This window comes from Phycodurus eques, chromosome 6 (genome assembly GCF_024500275.1).
Source record: "Phycodurus eques isolate BA_2022a chromosome 6, UOR_Pequ_1.1, whole genome shotgun sequence".
NCBI classification, from domain to species: Eukaryota; Metazoa; Chordata; class Actinopteri; order Syngnathiformes; family Syngnathidae; genus Phycodurus; species Phycodurus eques.
The window spans coordinates 25,942,010-25,966,901 of record NC_084530.1 but is presented as its reverse complement, the minus strand read 5'-3'; the positions used below and the strand labels follow the sequence as shown (position 1 = coordinate 25,966,901).

The 24,892-nt window shown below is 41.0% G+C and overlaps 2 protein-coding genes and 1 pseudogene across 2 annotated transcripts; all 3 read left to right on the top strand.

The window, feature by feature from the left end:
* Nucleotides 1-1,956: 1,956 nt before the first annotated feature.
* Nucleotides 1,957-6,725, top strand: LOC133404094 (voltage-dependent calcium channel gamma-3 subunit-like). Its single transcript, XM_061679706.1, has 4 exons — nt 1,957-2,357; nt 3,491-3,574; nt 4,076-4,216; nt 5,377-6,725. Exons 1-4 carry the CDS (start codon nt 2,147-2,149, stop codon nt 5,916-5,918), a joined length of 978 nt encoding a protein of 325 aa, XP_061535690.1. The 5' UTR covers nt 1,957-2,146; the 3' UTR covers nt 5,919-6,725.
* A 619-nt stretch (nt 6,726-7,344) lies between these two features.
* LOC133404593 (vascular cell adhesion protein 1-like) lies at nt 7,345-14,240 on the top strand. Its single transcript, XM_061680635.1, has 5 exons — nt 7,345-7,603; nt 8,601-8,870; nt 9,585-9,911; nt 10,863-11,117; nt 11,655-14,240. Exons 1-5 carry the CDS (start codon nt 7,399-7,401, stop codon nt 11,828-11,830), a joined length of 1,233 nt encoding a protein of 410 aa, XP_061536619.1. The 5' UTR covers nt 7,345-7,398; the 3' UTR covers nt 11,831-14,240.
* Nucleotides 14,241-15,008: 768 nt separating this feature from the next.
* On the top strand, nt 15,009-24,453 carry LOC133403739 (hsp90 co-chaperone Cdc37-like; annotated as a pseudogene).
* The last annotated feature ends 439 nt before the right edge of the window (nt 24,454-24,892 follow it).

The window sequence follows — 24,892 nt, the reverse complement described above, 5'->3', positions numbered from 1 at the left end:
AAGGGCTTATTTTATTAATGCAAAACCGACTCTTCCTAAAAAAAAAAATAAAAAATTATCTAACACCATCTCTCACCTATAGTGCTATACTGTCTTTGTGGTGCAGCTCCTCCTATGCATGCATTGTTCTTTTTGTTTGTTTGGTTTTGTTTAACCTTTAGGACAAAGCAGACTTGCGTCAGTCACAAAGCTCTTGAGATTGTGTGCAATGAACATATAAAAGTAGTTGTACTTGTTATTATTCTGTATGTGTTTCAAGTGTCTTTGTAAATAGGAATGGAGTCCAATTAGAGGTGGTTCTCGCAAACATCTCCTCAATGGTTTTGACTGGTTACATAACGCCACCTAGTGCTACCTGCTTTTTTACACCCTCTTTTTTTGATTTTTATTTGAGCTCCTAGTGGTGCTTTCCTGACCTTGAAATTTCTAACAGAATTTTTTACCATCCAAAAAAAATGTAGAAAAAATAATCAACATCTTAAATTACAAGAAATACAAACTTGGCACAGATATACTTCCATATGATTTACTTGGAATCGTTGTGTTTATGATTTTTGAGTGATTTAATTAACTTTTAGGGGGCCTCAAATTGCCTGAAAACTAGTACGTTTTGCAAGTGTATCAATCCTGGTGAAAGTTTATGTATTTTATGGGTTCCAAACACAACTCTCCCTTTCCCAAAATTAAATCAATAGTGCCCCCTGGAAGGTATTTAAACAAAAATGTCCTCCAACAACAGTTTCACAAATTGACACAAAATTGGGTGGCTTTATTTTTGTAGAGGAATCATACAAAGGTTTTTTTTTTGCTTTTTTTGGCCTCCACTATCTAATGTAGCTGGAGTATAAGCATTACAATTTGGTGGTGATGTCAAGGATTCAGAGGTGGTGCGAGGGGCCAGGGCTCATCACTGCTCACTGAAAATTGATTTGTAAACCATTTCCAGTCGTTTCTTAGCCTAACGTTCATCAGTGACCATTTTGAGCAGAGGAAGAAAAGAGTGAGGAAAACAGGGGAACATTCACATCTACTATGCAAATGGGAAGCAAAAGAAAAGGTTGTGGTGATAGGAGGAGGAAGAGTTGGGTGACTTTTATATAAATGGACCTGTGTAACAATTAGTACTGTCATGTTGCATGCGCCGTCATTACCTGCGCGTGAGGCATCAACATTAAAGTATGAATAGGTCAATGGCTCTGATTCTTGTGTCTTTTAACCATCCATCTGGACTTTTTCTATACCACAAAGACCCCAGACTGTTGAGCAAATGAAGTTGTACATCAAGCAAGAATGGGAACTAGTTTGTCCTCAGTTGCCAAACGCTTATTGAGTGTTGTTAAAAGGAAAGGTGACGTACCAGTGGTAAACATGCCTTATATTTGGATTAAAAAAAAAAAAAAAAAATCTATACATACATATATTTACATTTTAAACGTCCCAAGGTCAATGGAATTGGGGTTTGTAATACAAACCACAATCAAGTCATCATTTAAAAACAACAACTCAATACTATACAAAAACACAATATAAAATGACAAAAACATTTAAATAAAATGCATCATACTCACCAGGGATGCTGATAATTAACTGAATTAATGTGTGCAGATCTCTACAGACGTGAGATGCTAGTCGAATTTGGTTATGCTCCCACCAACTAAACGCTAATGTCATCGAGGGCCAGCGCTCTGGCCCTGTGAGGATGAATTTGAACTATGACTGGTTCAAGAAACAGTCCCAATGGTAATATAGTTCAAGTTACATCGACCACCACTACTGATTGTGAAGGCCCCGGGCAGATTAGATTGACATGGCAACATATAGAGGTAGAAATCTGATTGGACAAACGCATACACACAAATGGGGAGGGGGACGGGGGTGGGGTGGGGGGGGGGGGGCTTGCTGGATTGAGTGTCAAGCAGCATCTCCATCACAGTATACCATGTGCATATAGTGAGGTTGCCGTACTTACTTTTTTTCTCATCTGCTATTGGAGAAGATCTTTTCTCAGTCCACGCCACTCAAAGATCTCCTGAAAGGTGGAATGAAAAGAGGCACAATGTTTACTTGCAGAGGACGCACAGAAAAGTTCATTGTCATCCAACCAATTGAATCCAGGCAGAGATAAAAGGGCCTTTTTGTTGGAGGCATGAGGCTGTGTAACCGGGGCGTAATGATGCTGATGACCACGGCGGGGGCCTTCTGTGCCTTCAGCCTCATGACCATTGCCGTGGGAACCGACTACTGGCTGTACTCGCGCGGGATGTGCCGCTCCAAGAACCTGGGCGACAACGAGACGATCCGCAAGAACGAGGAGGTGCTCACCCACTCCGGCCTGTGGAGGACCTGCTGCACTGAAGGTAAAACAGGTCTTTGATTTTACTTTGTTTCCAATGGGAAATATTGCTTCGGATTTCATACCATTCCATTTTAGTCAGATTTTCTAGAACGGATTCAACACGAAAGAAATGGCCAAGGCAATACAGCCACAAGTTGGCATTTTTAATGAAGCTTTTGACTGTTTATTAAGGCTTTATAACATGGTAATAACCTATTTATGAACCTTTTTAAGGATGCCCTTTTTGTAATGCAACTATAGTTTTGAAAAGCCTCAAAAGTGGTCTTTTTGACCCTAAAGCACTGAGTCATCCATTCACCAGTCATAATATTAGGTAAACTGCTGTAACAGTTTTGTTTTAAAAAAAATAAATGTTAACAATGTGTTTATTATTTTGGCAGTTTTTAAGCCTTCAGAGAGAAGAATACATGTAAAATGGAGTCCCAATTTAACAATATCATTTTAACAGCCTTAAAGTTACAGAAAAGTGTATAAGGCTATGTTTTATTTGTGCCTCACTGCTGCTTTTTTTTTTTTTTTTTTTTTTACATGACCTTTTTCACAAGTTGAAGCCATCTAATGAGATTTGTTTTTGTAACCACGGTGATGGACCCACGTCATCAATACCGGTCAATCTGCGCTGCACATAGGGACATATTCGTCAATATATCCTCGTGCGACGCATTTGTGGGGGTCAAAAGGCATTGTGAGCAGCAAGCAAACTTAGAATTTTGTGTGCCAGGATGACAAAACAAAACAATGAAAAAATTGACATATGCAGGACATTGGTTCACACTATATATATATATATATATATATATATATATATATATTTAAAAAAAAATAATCTCTCATGAGTCTTCATAAAAAGTTATCTGAAGCAAAAAAAAAAATGGTTTTGGAGCCACCAAGTTTGGAGCAGAACTGAAGCCAAAGCCGGGAGATCAATACTGAAGTCCATCAGAAATGATGTACATGCCATTAAGCATTATGCAAGTCACTTTTAGAGGGCGAAAGCATACAAAGTGTACTGGGTCAAACAGAGAAAAAGGCTTCTGTGAATCACTTGTAAAGTGTGTCAAGCTATAAAATAACACAGAGTGGAGTACTATAAAATGATCAAAAGTGTTTACACTCGCCTTTGCTTTTTTGCAGGAACATTCCGAGGCGTTTGCAAAGACATCGACCACTTTGCAGAAGATGCGGATTACGAGCAGGACGCCGCAGAATATTTGCTACGTGAGTAACGCAAAGCTACTGTGCTCCCTTGTGGGAAAACAGCAAGTCGTGTAAAAATCCCTGAAACACTGAACTGTTGAACGCACATTCAATCATTTTGAGGTCAATTAAGTTCTCCTGGAAAGATTATTGTGCATTTTGATCCATCCCGAAAGCCCAATATCCCTCAATTTTTGTGAATAGAGTCTAAGGTAAACCTCTGACGATTCAGTATCAAAACAGAAAAACGTGATAATCTGTGTCGTCTCTGAAATGGAAAAACTCTGCCACGAAAAGCCTCCCTGTTACTTTCTAGTAGGCTGCTACATCAGCACTTTGCAATTCCAAGATCTAAAAAGTAACTTCATCCATCACTATAAAACCTACAAAAACAGTTCACACTTCACAGTTTAGCTGCCAGATCTTCTGTTTTGCGGGATCTCCATGCAAAAGACGCGGCTGTTGAGGATTGTTCGGCCTTGGCACTTAGCAGTAGTACAGTAATACAGTTCTTCATTTCAGGGGCGGTGCGAGCATCCAGCCTCTTCCCGATCCTCAGCGTGGGCTTGCTGTTCCTCGGAGGCGTTTGCGTGGCGGCCAGCGAGTTCTACAAGTCGCGCCACAACGTCATCCTGACGGCTGGGATTCTCTTCGTCTCTGCAGGTGTGCGAGACACATACCGCTGTAAAAGCTAGACCTGTTCGACATTTACGATAGAAAATCCTTATGTGTGTGGTCAACACTGAGTTGGGCCGAGTCACGGACTCCGTGATTGTGACAACATCCAATTAGGAAGAAACCTGAAACTTGCGTTGATGCTAAGCACAAACAAAGGAGCAACCAGGTTTTGTTGCGGGTTTGTGTACCGTATTTCTAAAGTTAATCGCCACAATAAAAATGACAAGAGTTCCAGATAATCAAACAGTGTAGCTTCATCTATTTTTTCTACAAATGCTGTAGCTGTCTCTCAGCTCAATTTTCAGAAAGGTGCTTCACTTTCATTGTATATTGTTAGCATCGGACACCAATGAACACAATATTCCAAGATCAAGACAAAATACAGTGAAGTATACATCTGTCTTTTTTTTTCATTACAAATAATTGATCCTGTTGCCGAGGGTGCTAATCTAAGATTCAAGATTTTAGCGTGGGTTTATTTTTCTGTAGCTAACTTTCAAAGATTGCAACATGAACGACAATGATGAAAACGAATACAATTTCATAACTGAATGTGAAGAATGTTTACCATTGATCCGTCATCAATTTTGTCTTGTTTTTTTTTTGTTTCCCTAGTGCTTTATGTCCTGAAGCGGTTGTCGCCCAAGGCTTAGAGAGAATAATCTGGGACCTAGCTTGATTCTATGTGACATCATCTGAAATAAGTTTCCTATTAAAGTTTTGTCATGAGAATGGGATTGTTTTGACTGTTGACGTAGCATACATTACATTTCATTTACAACAACAGTCTAGATGCAATGTGACACCATGTTGCCTCTCACAAATCAGGTTGTTGTTTGTGGAAGGAGACTCACGGTTATCGGTGGAGTCATTCCAATGTACCACGACACCATCAGTGACGCAACCCCACACATGAGGAGGAATAATCGGTGTGTGTGGTGTACTCAAGATGCTCAGCACCACACAACACGCATTGCAAATGGCCAAGTACCAACAGTCACCTGTGAGAGGCAGTATTGTGCCACAAGGCTTCCAGAGTCCATTGTGAATATTGGACAGTTTTAACATTAATGATTTTCTGCCCTGGCTTTTTTTTTTTTTTTTTTTTTTTTTTTTTTGTCCTTGATTCTCCACACACTCTTCAGGTCTGAGCAACATCATCGGAATCATCGTGTACATATCGGCCAACTCAGGAGACCCCAGCCAGAGCGACAACAAAAAGAGCTACTCGTACGGCTGGTCCTTCTACTTCGGGGCGCTATCTTTCGTCCTGGCCGAGATAGTGGGGGTGCTGGCGGTGCACGTGTTCATCGAGAAGCACCGGCAGCTCCGTACCGACGGCCGGCCCTCGCTGGTCAAAGCGCCCGTCTCCCGCGGCTCATCCAACTACCGCAACCGCTACTATAACAACTGCCCCCGCAGGAACAGCAGCAGGAGCAACCACAGCGGCGGCCCCGACTCTGCCCCTGACTCCCTGCGAGCGTCCCTAGTGCGGGAGGCGTCGCTCTCGTCCGGGGCCAAGGTGGCTGCCCTGCCCGGGTTGCCCCTCCCGGTCGCCTCGGAGTTCATGCTTTACGCGCTGAAGGACGCGGACGTGATGTTGGACGGTCTGACGGGTGCGCTTGAAGACGACACTGACATGTTGCCTGGAAACTGTGGGGCCAATAGAAGAACCACTCCGGTCTGACAGGAGACATGATAGGAGTATGTCCTCTTTAAAGGTCCCGTATTTTGGCTATTCAGACCTCCATAGAGTGACTCTCTAACATAGACTTAAAGTATAAAAGTGTCAATTGCATAAAATAAAAAAAAAACACCTTGGTTGGTCCAGAAAAGGCTCCTCTGACAGCTACTTCTGTTTGACCCAGTTTTGTATCCACTTTGCCTATCCTGTATTTGGCTAAGACCTTCCCCTTCCCTCTGATTGGTTGCCTCTGTGTAGAAGACCCACTTGTAAAAGCGCAAGTACGTTATGTTGACACCGCTGGCTCAGGAGCGGAGAGGTAGGCGGAGATCTTCGCTAGTGATGTAGGTAAATGTTATAAATTAAAATGACCTGATTTCAGGCCTCTCGGCAGAAAAACGTCTGGAACTCAGGAATGCATGGACGGTTGTAATTCATATTTCACGTTTACTGAGGCACCATAAACCCAATGTTACATCCCAAAAACTAGAAAAAGTCGGTCTGGTAAAATATGGCAAACATTCAGTAGCACAGTAGGTTGTAGCAAGTGTTCATCAAAAACGAGACAGAGGTTTTATGAATAAAAAGTTTATTTAATATCATTGTTTATGGAACATTAACACATAGGCAAATGAAAAATGTACTTCAGTTAAAATTTACGGCAAATAAAAGTGTACCGATTATTATTTTTTTTAAAACAAACAGTTCTTTAAGATTAAATGCAAATGTATTGAGATTAAAAGTTAAATATAAGTGAAAATGAGGGTATAGGTAACAATAAGTGACAGATTCTTTGAGTTTAAGGTATGGACAGACATAAAGAAGAAAAAGAAATCCATTCTTACTGCCCATGACCTGTCATTAAAGGTGTTGATTCAAAAAGTGAATTTGTGTCAAATCATTTGTATTCTACTCGCTGCTTTCACTGACGGAACAAAATAAAGTAAAAAAAAACAAAAAAACAAAACAAAACAAAGAAACATTTCATTTCAGTGACTTGCCATACCACTCGACTGTGTTCACCCTGTTTGTCCAATTGGTCACCGTGTCTGTGGATCGTCAATGCTCAGGGAGTGTGTGGAGGGGTCAGCGTGTATTTTTTCCAGTAAACGTGGGAGGGGGACTTCTCAGTAGGAATGCGATAAAGGAAGCTGGCGTCCTCCCACCCAGTCTGAACTCCAAAGTAAAAATAGGATTTATCCTGCATAGGAGATACGGCCTGACACCTGAGTTTGCATATCTGTGTGTGAGTGTGTGAGTGTGTGTGTGTGTGTGTGTGTGTGTGTGTATGTGTGTGGTGGGGGTTAAAGTCCTCTTCTTAGTGACTGTTAGTCATCCTGTGTTGAGAAGCAGAATTTCCCCAAAAGACCCCACTTTCCGGGACTGCCGTGCATTCTCATTCGCTCTCTTGAGTCATGTGACCATAGTGACCCACTGAGGCATTCTTTCACCACCCTGATGCTGTTTTCTCACTCAAAAAGGCATGCGGAAGAGAGAGGTGTCTTACTTTCACTTTTACAACGGTTGTTCCCACACAGATTTCTTCTCGGGCAAGACGCTGAACCGCGTATTTTTATTTTTTTACCAGGCGCCTCTGAACAAACTGGAAATAATGTTCTCCTGTTACATATTTTTGTCTGTTCTTTCTCTGTCTGGCTTTCTGAGCGACTTCCATGTGTTTGGCTGTGGTAAGTTAGAGCACTTTAGCCTCCCTCAAAGCCAGATGAATTTGAAAACATTCTCGTATTTGATAGTTAGCAATGAAGTTGGTCAAAGTTGAATGTTTTCATATAATAAGACAAAAATGCTTCTTGACAAGTACTGTGAAAATAGGATAATAGTGTACTTAATTACAAGTCGGTTTAAGGGTCAAAATGTTTGCCATGATAAAACCTTTATCCTTGGCAAAATCTTGAATATGTTTTTAAAATTCTCAATTGTCGTACAACGTCACTGATGGTGTAGTGGTACACTCGCCTGACTTTGGTGCGGGCAGCGTGGGTTCAGTTCCCACTCAGTGACGGTGTGAATGTGGGTGCGAATGGTTGTCCGTGTCTATATGTGCCCTGCGAATGACTGGCGACCAGTTCAGGGTGTAGTCTGCCTTTCGCCCGAAGTCTGCTGGGATAGGCTCCAGCGACCATAACCAGGATAAGCGGTGTTGTCGTACAAGTCAAAAAGGATGTGAAATGAAACTTGTACTCACCGTGAACTTTGACGACATGTGACAAACGCGTGGTGTATGGGGAAGTGGGCCGAGGGAAGCTTGCCAAAGATGAGACAGCATGACTGTCACAAAGGTGGAAAAAGAAAAAGAAAGTGAACTGCTGCTGCAGTTTTTCTCAGATCCGAAATGAAATGGTCGAAAATACTTGTTCAGTCTTTCCATCAGCGTGCCGCTCGTGCACACCAAAATAGCTGTTTCTCATTTCTTTGAACAAGATACATCCATGCAAATTATTATGTACATGATGTCCTCTCTCTGCTTCTCAGTACGGCAGTAATGTTAGTCGTTCTCCACAGAGGATAAAGAATATATGCCTGTCAGTTTTGTTATATGGTCTGTCCACATGTGTTGCTAATTGCCGATGGCGTTTCCCCTTGTGTGTTAGCATTCAGTCACCAAAGTGTATTTCTCTACTGTAAAGCCCCTTTGCAAGTACGTGCTGTTTTTTTGCTTTCCAGATGAAAAATGTGCAGACCAGCCCGTTTTCAGTCCGCCCAGACTGGTGGTGGAGTTAGGCACCTCGGCGTCTGCCAGCTGCTCCGTTTGCCGGGAAGATTGCCGCGACAAATTGTCCGGTTTGGAAAATTCAATCGGCAGGAACCAACGAAACGGGACCACCATTTTGTGGACGGTGGACAAAATGAACGAGTGGCCTTCGTCCATCTTGTGCTACTACAACAAAGGCAACGGCTCACAGTGTTGTACCACCCTGCCCATCACCGTTTACCGTAAGAAACTTCTTTCTCGTCTTTACTCTTACTGGACCTATGAAGCACCCGCTGGGATTTAAAAATCATCCGCCATTCAATTCACTCAGTCGACACGCGTTACTGCATTCTCTGGGACTTGGGTTTCTGTTCAAGTCCTTGTGATTGACAGGCTTTTCAGTGGCTGCTGATGGATCATTGGAAGAAACCAAATCTATTTGCAACGCCACTGATTGGTGTTAAGCGTGTAACGCCGGCAAATAATACCAAGACAACGAGGATCGGTATATTTAGACTTTTCCAAACCATCTAGAAACTATTAAAAACTAGCAACAAATCTAGTGTCATCGTTTTTTGTCGCATTATCGGAGACTTGCGGAGACTCCAAGACTCCCTCCAGAGGAAATGCTCAGTCCTCTGCATCCAGATTGCCAATGAATGTCGCTTGCGCAACGCCTGGTGAATTTATTTTCATATATTTTGTTTTCAGTTGATGGAGCGCCAATTCATAGATGGTAATATAAACAATTACAATTACAAAAACTAGGCGGTGGCTCAGTGTTTACTAAAGTTATTTGAAAAAATTAATAATGTTTGCTAGATTCATCCAGTATATTGCATTTTTGGACGTCGCTTGCCCTACACTGTCTTATAACCGTGCGCCATCAATGTTGATAAAGGAAAGTGGTCGAAATGGTGTTTATCTTACCGACTCTTGACTTTGTGTCCTCGCAGAGCCTCCCAAAAAGGTCGAGGTGGGGTTCCACAATCACGACGGGCCGATGCTGGAGGGTCAAGAGTATCAGCTGTACTGCCGCGTTGAGAAAGTCGCTCCACTCAAAAACCTTATCGTGACCCTGTACCAAGGGGAAAACGCACTGGGCCGGCACCACCTAAAGAACAACACGGAGAAGAAACCGTCCGACAAGATGTTCACCAACGTCATCAACGCCACCAAAGAAATTGATGGAGCCCGATATAAGTGTGTGGCCCGGCTGGATCTGGAAACTGATGGACCACTCAACGACACAATATCTAATATTGTCACCAGCACTGTTTACTGTGAGTCTGACAGCCTGTGTGTCAAATATGAAAATGAGAATATGCTACCCGATTGCAAATGTTTTCATCAAAATAGGACAAGAATTGCACTTCAATGGAAATACGGCCAGCCTATGTCTGAGTTAAATATTGTACATACAGTACTGCAAACTAAGTGGCTCTGTGATATAAAAAATAGTACCTTGGACTTCTAGTAATAATAATTATTAATAATGATAAATAATTTTATTTTAGGTCCCTTAATGCTTAACAATAAAGATATGAATTACAGGCAGAACATTTGACTGTTTTACAATACTTTACCCTTTGTAATTTGTTTAACAACAGCGTGAAAAATTGGTCATTTTCTTTCTTATCCTCACACTAAAATAGAAGAGTATATGAGGTTGTAATGGTGGCACGGTGGACGACTGGTTAGAGCGTCTGCCTCACAGTTCTGAGGACCCGGGTTCCATCCCCGGCCCCGCCTGTGTGGAGTTTGCATGTTCTCCCCGTGCCTGCGTGGGTTTTCTCCGGGCACTCCGGTTTCCTCCCACATCCCAAAAACATGCGTGGTAAGTTAATTGGAGACTCTAAATTGCCCGTAGGCGTGAATGTGAGTGCAAATGGTTGTTTGTTTATATGTGCCCTGCGATTGGCTGGCAACCAGTTCAGGATGTACCCCGCCTCTTGCCTGATGATAGCTGGGATTGGCTCCAGCATGCCCGCGACCCTTGTGAGGATAAGCGGCTCAGAAAATGGATGGATGGATGAGGTTGTAATGATATACATTTTATATGTACAATGAAACATATTTTTCTAACAATTGGAGAGAGGAAAAATTGCATGAATTGTAACAAATCAATATCTGAAAATTCTCACTGGTTTACTTTTGCATTTTTGCGTTACCACTTTGGCATCTTTAGCAACAACAAGCTCATCGATGTACTTCTGTCTTAATCGACAACGCAGATAAGCCTCAATTCAACGGACCCGCTCATGGACCAGTCCGCCTCACAGCGGGGGACCCCCTTCACCTCAACTGCTCCGCTGAGGGAAACCCGAGACCCTCGGTCACGTGGATACTCCCGTCGGCCGCCCCTTCTGATTTCAAAGGCCGTGTCCTCTCAGTGGACTCTGTCACCACGGAGCATAAAGGACAGTACACCTGTTCTATTAGCAACAGCATGGGAAGGACCACTGTTGTGTTTAACGTGGATGTACAGGGTGAGTTGATGAATTTTACTTTAAGGGCGTACTCACACCAAACCGTTCCAACCGTGATTGAACCCCGTTTGAAACGAGTCTGAACGAAATGGACTCAAGATCAGTACACTTGCCCTCTGGCAAGTTTAGAAGGAACTGCAACTTAGATATGTCGCCTTACAAGTTATTCATAATTATTGGCACAACTACTTGAAATAATAGACAAAGACAAACATTTCCACTGCACACTCAGTCGGTTAATAGAAATAAATAACGAGAAATAATCCATAAAGTCAAGAGAGGCATGCTCGGTTGGCATGGGCAGATACAGTACCTGCATGTATGATTAATAGTGTAATCATTAATTATATACTCACCAGTTATTAAAGATAAGTATCACCTTGCACAATAGAAATAAAAAGGACTCGAAATATCCACAAATTCAGGAATACTGGGGTAATAATGTGTTGTTCCTAGTGTGAGTACACCCTTAGCTGGCTTCAGTTGGTGGAATGACATCACTTGTATCTGTGATAACTTTATTTTCTGTCTTTGCAGTCAACTACACCAATATTATTTTAGCCGTGGTAGCAGCGCTTGTCGCACTAGCGATCCTCGTCATCATCTTGCTTTATGTCCATTACTACAGACTGAGCCGGACTGGAGAGTACAAACTGAAGGACGTGTTGCGTTTTCGCACCACACACATCGCCTTGCCCGCTGGGGAGTTGTAAAGGGGACGGGGGGAGGTATGAAACGAGTATGAAGCTGTCGCTGTCTCTAAACTGTGCGCGTATTTGTGCAATTTACTGAAGTCAATCTGTGTTTGAATTCTTGTCGAGTGTGTGGGTTCTACATAAGTGTTCTTTGTTTTGAAAGTCATCGGACGTAGTACTAATATTTGGAGGCTCACCGTGACCTGTGTGTACTGAGTTGTTTTCATTGCCCCTGCTTGGTGCATCTATTTGGGTGCCATCATCATACAGTGATGCCTTGAGATACGAGTGACCCAATTTACAACAATTTCACAATACTCACAGGCATATATTCTTTATTCTCTGCGAAAAACAACAAATATTTCTGCAACTTACTGAGGAGATATGACTTCTCCTCCGATTCCAAGTGTATCTTGATTATATTGTTATTGTTTTATTATACTCCCCCCAGGTGGCCAAGGCACACACACACCAGAAGGAACCACACAATTGCAATGACTTAATCATGATGCACAAACCGGTTAATTCTTGAGATGCTACTTAATTATTTTATCACTATATGTTTTTTATAATGTACAATATTATAGAGTACTATTTTCCTAATTATAAAAGCACCTTACAAACACTCATATCTCAAGGCACCGCTCTAGACACGGAACTACAATATGTTCATAGTTGGGCATTCATGAATTTGCCTCACATTTGTTATCTTCTGAATAAAATTAAAAAAAAGCACCTATTGGCTATTTATGTGCTCAGGCTGAAGCGATGTTTAATATAAAAATATTGCTTTGGTGCCATCTGGTACCCTTTTGTAAACTATGTTAAAGTGACCTTCATTTTGCTTCTACAGGCAATTATAAACTTTTTGGGTGGGTGTTAAGTACTTGCGGATTTGCGCAAATTTTTTATTTATTTTTTTAAATAATGGGGTTCACTTTACACTGGATTGAAAAAAAACAAACTTTTTTTAAACAAGCAAAATACATTTTCTTCTTGTATCTGCAAGGTAATAAGCTTTATATATTAATTTGAAATCACATTTCATCACTTTCGTCACTTTACCAAAATCTCTTGGATTTTAATGTCATAACGCTAATCAAAATGTCTATTTTGTTTCTGAAGAAAAAAAATGCACAATGTAAATTAAAGCTGCAAGCGGTGATGCACGGGCCCACGTTGGGACATGTAACAACAAGTTGGTTAAGCTCGGATCAAGTGGACCTGAGTTATTACAGAGTTTAGCTTTTTTTTGGCACGCACATTGTCGAAAACGTAAATGACAATTTAGGGTCACCCGTCTGTCTAGGAGCCATGGCTCAAATTTGGGAGAAGTCGGATAAAATCTTTGGGAGTGTTTTTTGTTTAAGGACCACTGGGAATGGCTAAAAAGACCGTGAAATTATTTTTTCTATTCGGGCATGAGTTCTTGAGACTTTTTTGTCAGTCTACTCGTGATAAATATGGCTACCAAATTCCAAGTGAAACTGGCTACGGGGGCTGAATTTAAAATTAAACTGTATGGGACAGCTGGTTAAGAATATAAAGCAAAACAATTTCAAAGAGGGTCTTCACACCACATACTCGGTCGGGCCCTAATACCGTGTTTAAAGCTAAAGTTTTTTTTCTTCTTCTTCTTTCAAGGGGGGATAAATGTCACCTATTGGGGTCAGACATTTCTTGCAAAATGACTGACCTTTCTTTGTAGTGTAACACTGACAACAAGGGGAAGCACAACGAATCCCAGGGGCAGTAAAATATCTGCAGGAAGTCGTTTTGCTTTCCTGTTTATCGCAAAACTAACGCCTTCCAGAGAGCTTTTTGGCACTTCACAGCAGCTCACGTGTTTGTGACATGAGTCTGGAATGTCTATTTAAATGTTTTGAGGATGATAAAGTTCCTGTTCAATAATCAATGACAGATAAAACTGTAGTAGGGTCCCGGATGCAACTGAACTTTTGACCACTGTTGAACAGGGCTGGCTATATTCAACTTGCTGATATGGTCCATGTCTTGCTGAAACACAACACTAGTGCCATTCATGCATGTTAACGTAAATGTTTTTTTTTTCATTTCCCCCCCTCTCTTTTCTCAAATATCACCCCTGATTTAGCAGATGTTTTCATTGTCCACAAGCCCGGATGCAACTGTACATCCTGTCCTTGAGAGTTATTGCCCTATCAGTGTTTTCTATAGCTTATTTTTTGGTGTCCTGAGGTCCAATAAATGCACACATATGTCACTATTAATAACAAGTACTGTGATAATGGCTCCTGATGTGGACACTGTTGTGAAACATAATTGATATGTTTCAAATGTATTTTTAAATATATATGTATATGTTCTTTAAATAATTCTTTTTTTCTGTCGCATTGCATCAAACTGCAACTGTATTACTGCACAGCTGAAATTAAAATAATATGAGAATAATGACATAATGATGAGTGGTGCCGTTATTTGTTAAAATAATTTAATTATTGTAGTTAGAAAATATTAATATTTAGTCAATGAAGTTCTAGTGGTTCGCTATCTTGGATAAATGATATAGTGTAGAATATTAGATTACTCCACATCTGAAAATTGCAATTAGAGTAGAATAATGACAAAATATAATGTAATATTGCCATATTAGTATTTAGTTGTATACATTGTTCTATTTATCAAATATTAATATTCATTTACGTCAACAATAGGGTATGGTTCACTAGCATGGATGAGCAGGCAAGCAATAGAGTATATGGATGGATAATTTTAAATATTGTAGACATTAAAATGAAAGTTAGGTATTATCATTACAATTACTATCAGTAGTAGTTTTATAAGACTGAATTTTAGATTTACTAGTCTTAAGCAAGGGAAATAAAATTAATGTGTTGTGTGCTACATTGTGTTGACCTAGCATTAGCCGTTTGTTAGCTAGATTGAATGAGCCGCCTGTTTTAGAGCTCTTCAATAAAACGAAACCTGATTGGCCAGCTAAAGTATTAACCCTTGCTTCCAACAATCAGGTATCAGATAAAACAAAGCCAGGACTCACCGCTACCGCTACCAGCTAAATAAAAACCGAGAATAGGATTTGTGTAAACAGCTTGCCGCTAGCTAAGAGGATCAGTGATGCGTTGAACTTTTGTTTAGCGTAGTTTGAAGTCACCAAGTCGGTTAGAACGTCGCGGTTGAACACATTTGGCACCGGAGGATGAGCGGGACCGGGCCTGGCATCGACGACAGCGCCTGGGATCACATCAGACGTTTCGGACGACGATGACGTCACCAACCCTTACGTCGACACGCCGAGCCTGTTCCGGATGAGACACCGGGTCAGAACTTGAACCGTGAACTTGGATTCAGTTCACGCGCCTTGGTTAGTTAGTTAGTAATGATTTTGGAGAGACCACTATTTGGTAAGGGCAGCTGAAGAGCAGTTTTAGGGGGGCTAGGACAATAAAACTTTGCCATAATAAACAGACCAAATATTTTCGGTGGGGCTTGAGTAGTGTTTAGGGGCCTGAAAAAAACTAAACTAAAAAAAAAAGTGTACTGTACATGCATTCTATGGGGGCAACAGGTCCGTCTGGAGAAGATGGCCGCCTTCCAGCAGAGGGGAGAGGACCTGCAGAGCAACCTCACAGAATGCGGCAAAGCTCCTGAACGAGGCCCAGGGACGACTCCGATGGAGGACGGGAGGACCGAGGCGGAGCTGGACGAGCTGAGCCGAGTCCGGGCGGAGGTGACCAAACCGAGGCAGGACAAAAGGCGGCGTGAGGAGAAAAGGCTTCCCTGGAACGTGGATACCATCAGCAAAGAGGGTTTCAGCAGGGTAAAGCGACAGTATTATTCAAATGCTTGTATAGTTCATCATAGAAATATGTACGCGTGTCTTGTAGAGTATTGTCAACATAAAGCCGAGGGAAGAGACGCAGTAGGAAAAAGTGGAGAAGCACAAGACATTTGTGGAGAAGTGCGCCAAGGAAATCGGACACTTTGGTAAGACAAAATTGTTTGATTTTTTTTTTATTTATTAGTCTTCATTTGACCAAAAACAAATACAAAAAAAACAAAAAACACTCCAAAACATGCATAGGCAGTACGGAGTTTTAATGATTAGTACATCCGCCTCACAGTTCTGTGGTTCAGGGTTGCGAATATCAGTTGAAAACCGTGCCTGTTTGGGTTTTCTACAGGTCTTCTACATTTTAAAAACAGTGCCCTGAAACTCCAGCTTTATTTTATGTGTGTGTTGTGTGTGTTTATGTTCACTAGGGATGATGCGGCGCTATGACGACAGCCAGAAGTATTTGTTGGACAATCCACATCTTGTGTGTGAGGAGACGGCAAACTCCCTTGTGGTCATCTGTATTGACTACGAGACAGACGAGGTAATTGCGTTTGTGTGGTAGTGTTTGGAGCAGGAAACAAAGTAGATGCACATGATTTGCTTCAGCGGGCCACATGAAATGACGCGGCGGGCCGGATCTGGCCCCCGGGCCTTGAGTTTGACACCTGCTGTAGCACATTTCATAAATGTTTTTAAACAACAGGCGCCAGGATACTTCCGAGAGGCAGAAAAAGAGATTTACTACTGCTGACTTCAACTGAAACAATGCCAATAAACGTTTGCATTTGGGCTTGTGCTGCCAAATATACCCAAAAGGTTTAGTTTGTCCCCCCCCCCCCCCCCCCCCCCACACCACATTAAAAAATAAATAAATTTAGCATAAAAACCTGACCTGAACAAGAGAAACAAATTTTCATTTTTGGATTTAGCGATGCAGTTATGTTAAATCAGTTGAAAAAAAACAACATAAAACTTACACACACAAAAATGTGTAAATCAGTGTTATTGTTAGTAATTAAAGAATTCTTCAGAATTTTTCACGGCACAATGGTTGGGAATCATAACAAGGATGTAAAGAGAATTTAAAAGAGACAAGTGCACCTGTTTCTGTTCAGAAGCACGCCCTGATGGAGCAGGTGGCCCACCAGGCCATAGTCATGCAGTCCATCTTGGATCTGGGCCGAGCGTCGAAGGCCGACCCGCGAGACTGCTTCAGGCAGTTCTTCTCAAGTATGAAGGTCAGTAGAAGACAAACTCGGCCTCCTCGGCGTTTCCGTCTCTGCGGTGACGCTGGCCTCGCGTGCGCACACAGAGCGCCGACGGGGAGGCGTTGGAGCGCGAGCTGGAGCTGCTGAAGGAGCGCGTGCGGAGCTGCGCACGGATGCGTATGTAGGAGGCCGGGGAGGAGCTGGAGGAGAAGCGGAAAAGACTGGAACCCGGTGGTCTAGACCCCGTCGAGGTCTACAAGTCATTGCCCGAGGTAAAGATCCCACCGAAACACACATATGGTTGAGAAATATACAGATGGCCAGTCCACATGCACAGAGATAATAAAATACATCAAAAGAGAAATAAGACTAGGACTATTACTAGTACTACTACTATTAATCGGCCGGTATTAGCCCTTTTCACATCGGCAAAGGTTGGCCAATTTTCATTTATTTATTTATTTATTACACATTAACACATTACAACATAAAGCAAACATTATTTGAAAAGTCTGCAAAAAACACAAACAAACAAAAATGGCCGATTCTTGTCGATTTCTTTCTTTTTTTTCCTCTCACACATCACAACATTACAACTTAAAACAATAATGACACTCAAACAAATATACTTTAAAAAATCGGCAAAAACATCAGCAGATTCGTACCAGTTTTTCTTTTTTGTTTGTTTTACACTAACACATTACAACATAAAACATAAAAATGACATTCCGACAAACACAATTAAAAAAGAAAAGCGGCATCAAAATCGTCCCATTCTTGCCGATTTTTTTAAATAAACATTACAACATTAGACAAAAATAATGATATTCAAACAAAGATGATTAAAAAAATCATTTGCAAAAATAATAATAAATCGGCCGATTCGTGCCAATTTTTCTTTTCTTTTTTTTTACACATTGACACATTACAACATGAGATAATGATAATGACATTCAAACAAACAACAGTAGCAAGTCATTGGTAAGTTTCAGTGTTTGCGTGACTGTGGACATACTTTTACTGACTGAAAACTTTTTGGGGAAACTTTTAAAACGATTAAGAAAAATATTTCAGTTTCAGTCTCACTCACTTTTTTTTTTTTTTTTTTAACATCCGGGAAAAGTGGCTCTGTTTTTTATTTTGAAGTCATCACTTCATGGCAAAGAAAATAATGGAATAGAAAAAAAATGGGATTTAATATTAAATCACATTGTGCATTAATGTTTTGCCAGTAACTTCACTGATTATGTTGCTTATGTACTGCATACATTTATTGCAATTTGATTCAAATTGGCCTGCCCGTGTCTGTGAGCCACAGCAAATGATATTTGTTCCCCGTGTGTGCAAACAGTGTGTTTGTTTACCCTGCCCGTGAGCCTCTTCCGAGAGTTTCCTGTTTCACTCCGTTTGCACACAAAGATACGGCGTATTGATCCTGTTGTGCCGCACCGACTCCTGTCAACACACACACACACACAGAAGTTCTGACCTGCCGTCGTTTTTCTGTCAGGACATCCAGAGGGGTTTCGATGAGAAGAACATTGAGATGCTGCACGAGGCCATTGGCAAAGCTGCACCCTGACGTGAGTTGATGGTTGATGATGATGATGTTGATGTTGATGATGTGGTGTTCTCCACAGGAGGGCAAGTATCACCGAGCGAGGTGCATCGACTCTGGACTGTGGGTGCCTGAGTCGGGAGAGAATCAAGGCGATGGAGAGGATGAGGAAGAAGATCAAAACACACACACTAAGTTTGGAATAACTCCCTATCCACTATACAACAGTATATAGTGGGCTATAGAGTAAATTAGCAATTTTGTAGTGCTGTTCCGATGTGTTGTGAATGTAATGTAGGTTATCTCCTATTGGTGGCGGGCGGTGAGTTTCGGATATGGGCCTTCAGTGACTTAATCCACCAACATCATCAACTAAACCTTTGCAACCCCGCACAAAATTTTACACTGACTCTCTTGCATGTGTTTTGTATTTCTGTATTATAATATTGCCCTTTAGTACACCAGAGGGAGCACAATGGAAATTGCAGAAACTGTTTAATTCGTTACATTCTATTTTCTTATGTGATTACTGTTTCGTTTCGTTTTTTTTGTTGTTTTTTTTTTAGTACAATATTGTAGAGTGCTTTTTTTCTTATTTAAAAAAAGTTTTTAAAAATGTGTTAGTGTATTTTGTGGGGCTGGAACAGATTATTGGTATTTGCATTCATTTAAATGTGGCAAGATGATTTGAGATAATTCCAAACGGCCAGTGTCATTCAAACACGGCGAAATCGTGGTCCATCCTGACTTTTCACATCTCGTAGTCCTTGTAATTAATTTCTGGCTCACCTTTGTTGCCTGTAATTAATTAGTGCGTTTGATTTAGTGGCCCATGCAGGATTTTGGGGGCAAAGCTTCTTTGTTGCAGTCACCTTGAGCAGAACAATCAGCAAAGAACGGCCGACGGGGCGTGAATTAAATCAAGATAATGTCCGTAAAAGCCGATGGTCTTTGCGTGTGTGTACGTTGTCAGGTAGTTGATGTGATTGCTTTGTCGTCATGTCAGCCATCAGGATGAACGTGTGAACATTCCACATGGCAAGCTCAATTTGAATTGTGATTCACGCCATAATTGCTTTGAACGATGCAATAATGAATTTACGTTGTCTTTGTCCATTTAATAAAGTAATCTTCATTACATTAAAGTGTCATTTTCAAAATGTTACTTATTGTGAATACAAACGGTCCATTATCACCCCACGTAGCTAAATAAAGTTGCCAAATTATGAAAAAGAGCACTTATTCATTATTTATTATCAATTCAGGTGTAATTAAAGTAGTACCCATAAACAGCAGAAAAAAACAATAATAATGCATTAACAGATGATTGCAGAAGGTACAACAACATCATGGATTGGGAAAATTAGAACGTCGCCGTCTATTTGCAGTTGGCAAACAAGCTTAATGGCTCATTACTGCCACCAACTGGTGTTGTCCTTCCACTGCAAGGAAACCAATGTAAATTGCTCGTGGCTGGATGTTGCGACGGCTCGTATCCCGAAAAATATGTGAATCAAGCACAATTGTACAATTATTACTTTTTTGATAATTCACTAATTATTTTTTTGCATATAGAATATCTGGTAAATTATTTTTGAATGGTTAAAAACATCGCACACAAGGTCATTTTAACATTTATGTACAAATCTGGAGCAGGAGGTCCCAGTTGTAGTCATCCAAATTGCTAATCATCAAGCCGTTGGTCTGAATGGTCATAAGAGTGGAACATTAAAATGGGAATTATGATTTTTTAAAAAAATTTTTTTTTAAATGGGATGGCTGAATATAAGGAAGAAGAAAAAGGGCACTGCTGATTTTTCTTTTCTCTTTTTCTTCTTCTTCTTTTAAGAGAGAGCGCATGGGGTACCGACGAGAAGATTATTATTGGACAATGCATGCAAGAGTAGAGGAGGGAGGTGGGGATGCTATGGGCTTCTCCATGTGGCAGTCTGGCTGGTTGGTTGGTTGAGTGAGGAAGAGGAGGAGGAAGAGGAAGAGAGAGGGGAGATCCGGGGAGGGTGGGAAGCTGGTATTCATGAAGACGCAGAGCGTTTGTGACACATGCACGGCTCGTCTGCAGGCAGCCAGCACGGCCAGCGACCGGGAGGAGGAGGAGGAGGAGGAGGAGGAGGAGGAGGAAGAAGAAGAGGAGGAGGAGGAGAAGGACCGCCTTCATCTGGACGCCATCAAGGTGAGTGTGTTGTTGTTTTAAAAAATGCTGCAGCCTGACATGTCATCCGTGTGTGTGTGTGTCAGAGAGGAATCCCTCATGCTCCATCTTCATATCTGCTTCCTGCATCTATGTCACTGTGTCACCATCCTCCTCCTCCCGAGCGCGAGTTCGTGGACATGCTGACTAGTTGACCCTATCTATGCGCGTGTGTAGGATGTCAGGTGATCAGAAAGCACACATACGCCGAGCGTCTCCCGACGCAAAACGGAAATGGGTCATCGATCGGACGGCTCCCGAGTAATTATATAACGGGAGGGACATTCGGTGTTGCGGTATGCTCTCGGAATTAGCTCGCGCTCCCCGCAAGGCCACCACAATGACACCGTGTTTATGTTGTGCCAGCGTCATGTTGCTCAAAAGACAGGATGTCCTTTTGTGATTTTTTATTTTTTATTGCATCAAACTATAGATGTTTCAAAGGGGAACTAGGCAAAAAATGGTTCGGTTGTGCACCGACTGGCTTTGGAAGCGTTTGAATTTTGGATGAAGTGCTTTTAAAAATGCTCAGAATTTGAATCATTTCTTAAAAAAAAAAAAATAGCTGTCTGACTGCATTGCGGGACAATACAAGAAAAACGTTAAGATAAAGTTGCGATATTACGCGAAAAAGTTAAACTGTTGCAAGTAAAACGATGTAATATTAAGACAATAAAGATATGCACAGGTGCCAAACTCAAGTGGTCCACGAAAGCAAATTAAGTTTACTTCTGGTTTCTTGCTAAAAATATTTGGCACTTACATTACGGCAGGAAATTTGCAAAATGTCTTCAATTTTAACCAATATTCAAGCATTTTCCCCAAAATCTTACATTAAACAATAGTTGATGACTTAAATATTCAGTTTTCACGGTGTACCATGAGTCACTGATTGAGTAGTGGTACACTCGCCTGACTTTAGTGCGGGCACCGTGGGATCAGTTCCCACTAAGTGACGGTGTGAAACTGCGTGCGAATGGTTGTCCGCGTCTATATGTGCCCTGCGACTGACTGGCGACCAGTTCAGGGTGTAGTCTGCCTTTCGCCCGAAGTTAGCTGGGATAGGCTCCAGCACCCCGCGACCCTCACCAGGATAAGCAGTGTTGACGATGGATGGGTGGATGTTTATCATGACTTGGTTTTAGAATTCAATTTGTTATTTAAAAAAAAAAAAAAAAACTATAATATGTAAATGCAGGGCCAGTAATTTGATGATGGGATTATACATTCATATGACTTTTACAGTCAAAACGGTCCTCTGAGAGAAACCATAACCATGACGGTGGCCCGTGGAAATACCCCAATACTATGATAAAAGTTGCGATATTACGAGAATGAAGCCATAATGTTAAGGAAATAAAGTTCTAACATTGCAATAATAAAGTTGCAGTACGTATTAAGAGCATAATATTCCAATGTTTCGAAAATTAGGTTGTAATTTTTTGAACCACAAAAGATATAAGAATAAAAAAAAGAATGTTGCAAGAAAAAAAGGTGTAATATTAAGAGAATAAAGATGTAATGTTACGATAAAGTGGTGATATGAGAATAAAGCCATACTGTTACAGGAATAAAGTCATAATATAACAAGAATAAAGTTTAGAGAATTAAAGTTGTGATGGTACGAGAATGATGTCATAACATTACGTAGTAAAACTCGCAATGTTATGAGAATATATTTATAATGTTACACGAAATGTTACAAAAAAAAGTTGTGATAATACGAGTATAAAACTTGCACTTTCAAATTTCTAGAAAATGTCATTGTGGTGAATAACATTATTCCGGTAATATTACACATTTACTGTTGTAAATAAAGAGATTAAGACTTGGTTTTATAAAGCTATATAAAATGTAAAATAACAACTTCTCTATTATGTTGCAATTTTATTCATTAGAAAGGATTACTGAACTAATATTACATTTTATCACTCTTTTTCCTGTAATATTTCAAATGTATTCTTTGAACCGAGGAAGCCTTTTAGAAGTGTGGCTGCCTTGTGTTAGAAAAATATATCCCTTTGCATTTAGAAAATGTGTTCTATGTTAATTATAACCTCATATAATCTTTTGTTTTTGTTCTGCTCTCTCTGATATTGTATTCTCATTTTGTTGTGAGACAAAGCAAGATGTCTCGGGTTGGAGGGAGCACCAGTTGTATGTACCAGATAACTGACTGTTCAAGTGTCTTTTTCCTTGCCTATGGAGAAATAGGGAGACACTTCTTAGAAGCAGCCATCCCAGTTGTATTTGAAGTATCTTCTTGCGTGCATGTTTTTATTCAACTGTATCTCTCATTATTCTGAAAAAAGGCCATATACTCATGTGTGCGTAAACCTGAACAGATTTTTCTGGCTACACGCATTCTCCCAAGGACTTAAGCACTTTTTCACTTCCGCACTCCAGGGGCTGTAAAAAGTCCAGTTCCCCATAAAGGTGAAACATCATATTGCGGATTTTTTTTCACCTCTGTGATCGCAGAGCTTTTCCGCTTCAAACATGCAGCTTGGAGGTTGTGTTTTTTGAAAGCGCAGGGCTCACTATTACAGCAACTACATTCATTTTAATGGCGCAATGGTGGGTTAGACATTGAATTATTTGTTTTTATTTGCTTCTATGTAGGTCATCACATAGATTAAAGGGGATATGTTTTGCCAAACCAACTTTTTTTCTAGTATTTAGGATGTAATATAATTAATAATAATAATGTCTCTAATGTTTAATGGTGCCTCTGTAAACGTGAAATACGAATTAAAATTGTCCACGCATTCCTGAGTTCCTAACGTTTTTCTGCCGAGAGGACTGAAATCAGGTCATCCGAATTTATCGAGCTTATCTACGTCACTAGGGTAGATCTACGCCTTCCCTTTCCGCTCTGTCAATAAAACGTGTGCTCTAACAAGTGGTTCTTCTACATGGAGCCAACCAATCAGAGGAAAGGGGGTGGTATTAGCCAAATATGGACAAAGCGGATACAAAACTGGGTCAAACAGAAGTAGCTGCTAACGGGGCCTTTTCTGGACACTGATATGACAAAACCAAGGTGTTTTTAAATGAAATTGACACTTTTACTAAGTCCATGTTAGAGAGTCACTTAATGGAGGTCCTTTAAAGTGACTCGCCTGATCTGCGTCGGAAGGAAGGTTGCACGGTACTGTTGATATGGACCTCCAAACTCCTCCAAACATGCGGTCAGTCATAAGCACAGTATTCTGATTAAAATACTTTTATTGGATTTATTTCATACAGAGAAAATAAACAACATGCTCTCATTCTGCACACATCTCGCTGGCGATGACACATGCGCTAGGGAAGGTATTTTCATATTTAAAGTGCGCTAAATGATTCCAAATGGATTTGTGTGACATTCACAAGTCTTGGCAAAATTCCACGCCTCACGATTTACAGCCAGCCTCAGATTTCAAAGAGTCACGCCTCTTTTGTGTTTGCGCATAAAATTCCAGGTTACGCACAGTAGGTGGGTCAGAAATCTGGACAAAATAATGGACAGAGGTGAAAAGTGCGCAAGCCAAGAGCGTTTAAAAACACTTTCGTACGAGTGGGAAAATGTGGCCCAAAGTGCTTGTCCTGTCTCTTATCTAATAAAGGGTGACTATCTTTCCCTTGACACTGTCTACATTGAGACTCTCAGGTGTCAGGTGCCTTAAAAGACTAAAGAATTCATGTTAAAAGTGACTCTGAAAAAGTTTTTTCGGTAACAGTTTTGTTGCTCCCTCACAGGAAGAAGAGAAGCTACGCTCAAGCAACTTGTGACCTTACGAAATGACTTTTGCGCAGTGATGCTCGACATTTCGATATGTGACCACAGACCACGCTGCTTCTGGAACCTCATACTGGACCAGGGAAAGATTTTTACGAGGTTGGAACTATGCAAAGAAAATTCAGTGTTGAATTAGCAGATTCGAGGATAGTTTTTTTTTCCCTAAAGTCTCCTAGCTGCAGCATCATGGACCCGAACCGGGGTGTGCTGTTGCCTTGCCTGGCCCAAGCGGGACCACATGCAGGTGCATCTTTATGCCAGAAAGTCTTTGTTTGTTCTAACATGGAGTGAGTTCTCTGGAGTGTCTGTGTTCATCTCTTCTGTTGCTTGTGGGAGGAGAAAAAAAAAAAAAAAAAAACAGCAATCCAAAACGAAAAAAAAAAAGACGGAGCCTTGGAGGGGGCACCCGAAGGCATCGTGGGTGTTTTGTGACAGTGAGGGGTCCGGTTTGAGCCGCCTGAACCCCGAGGTGTCGGGATAGCCTCAATG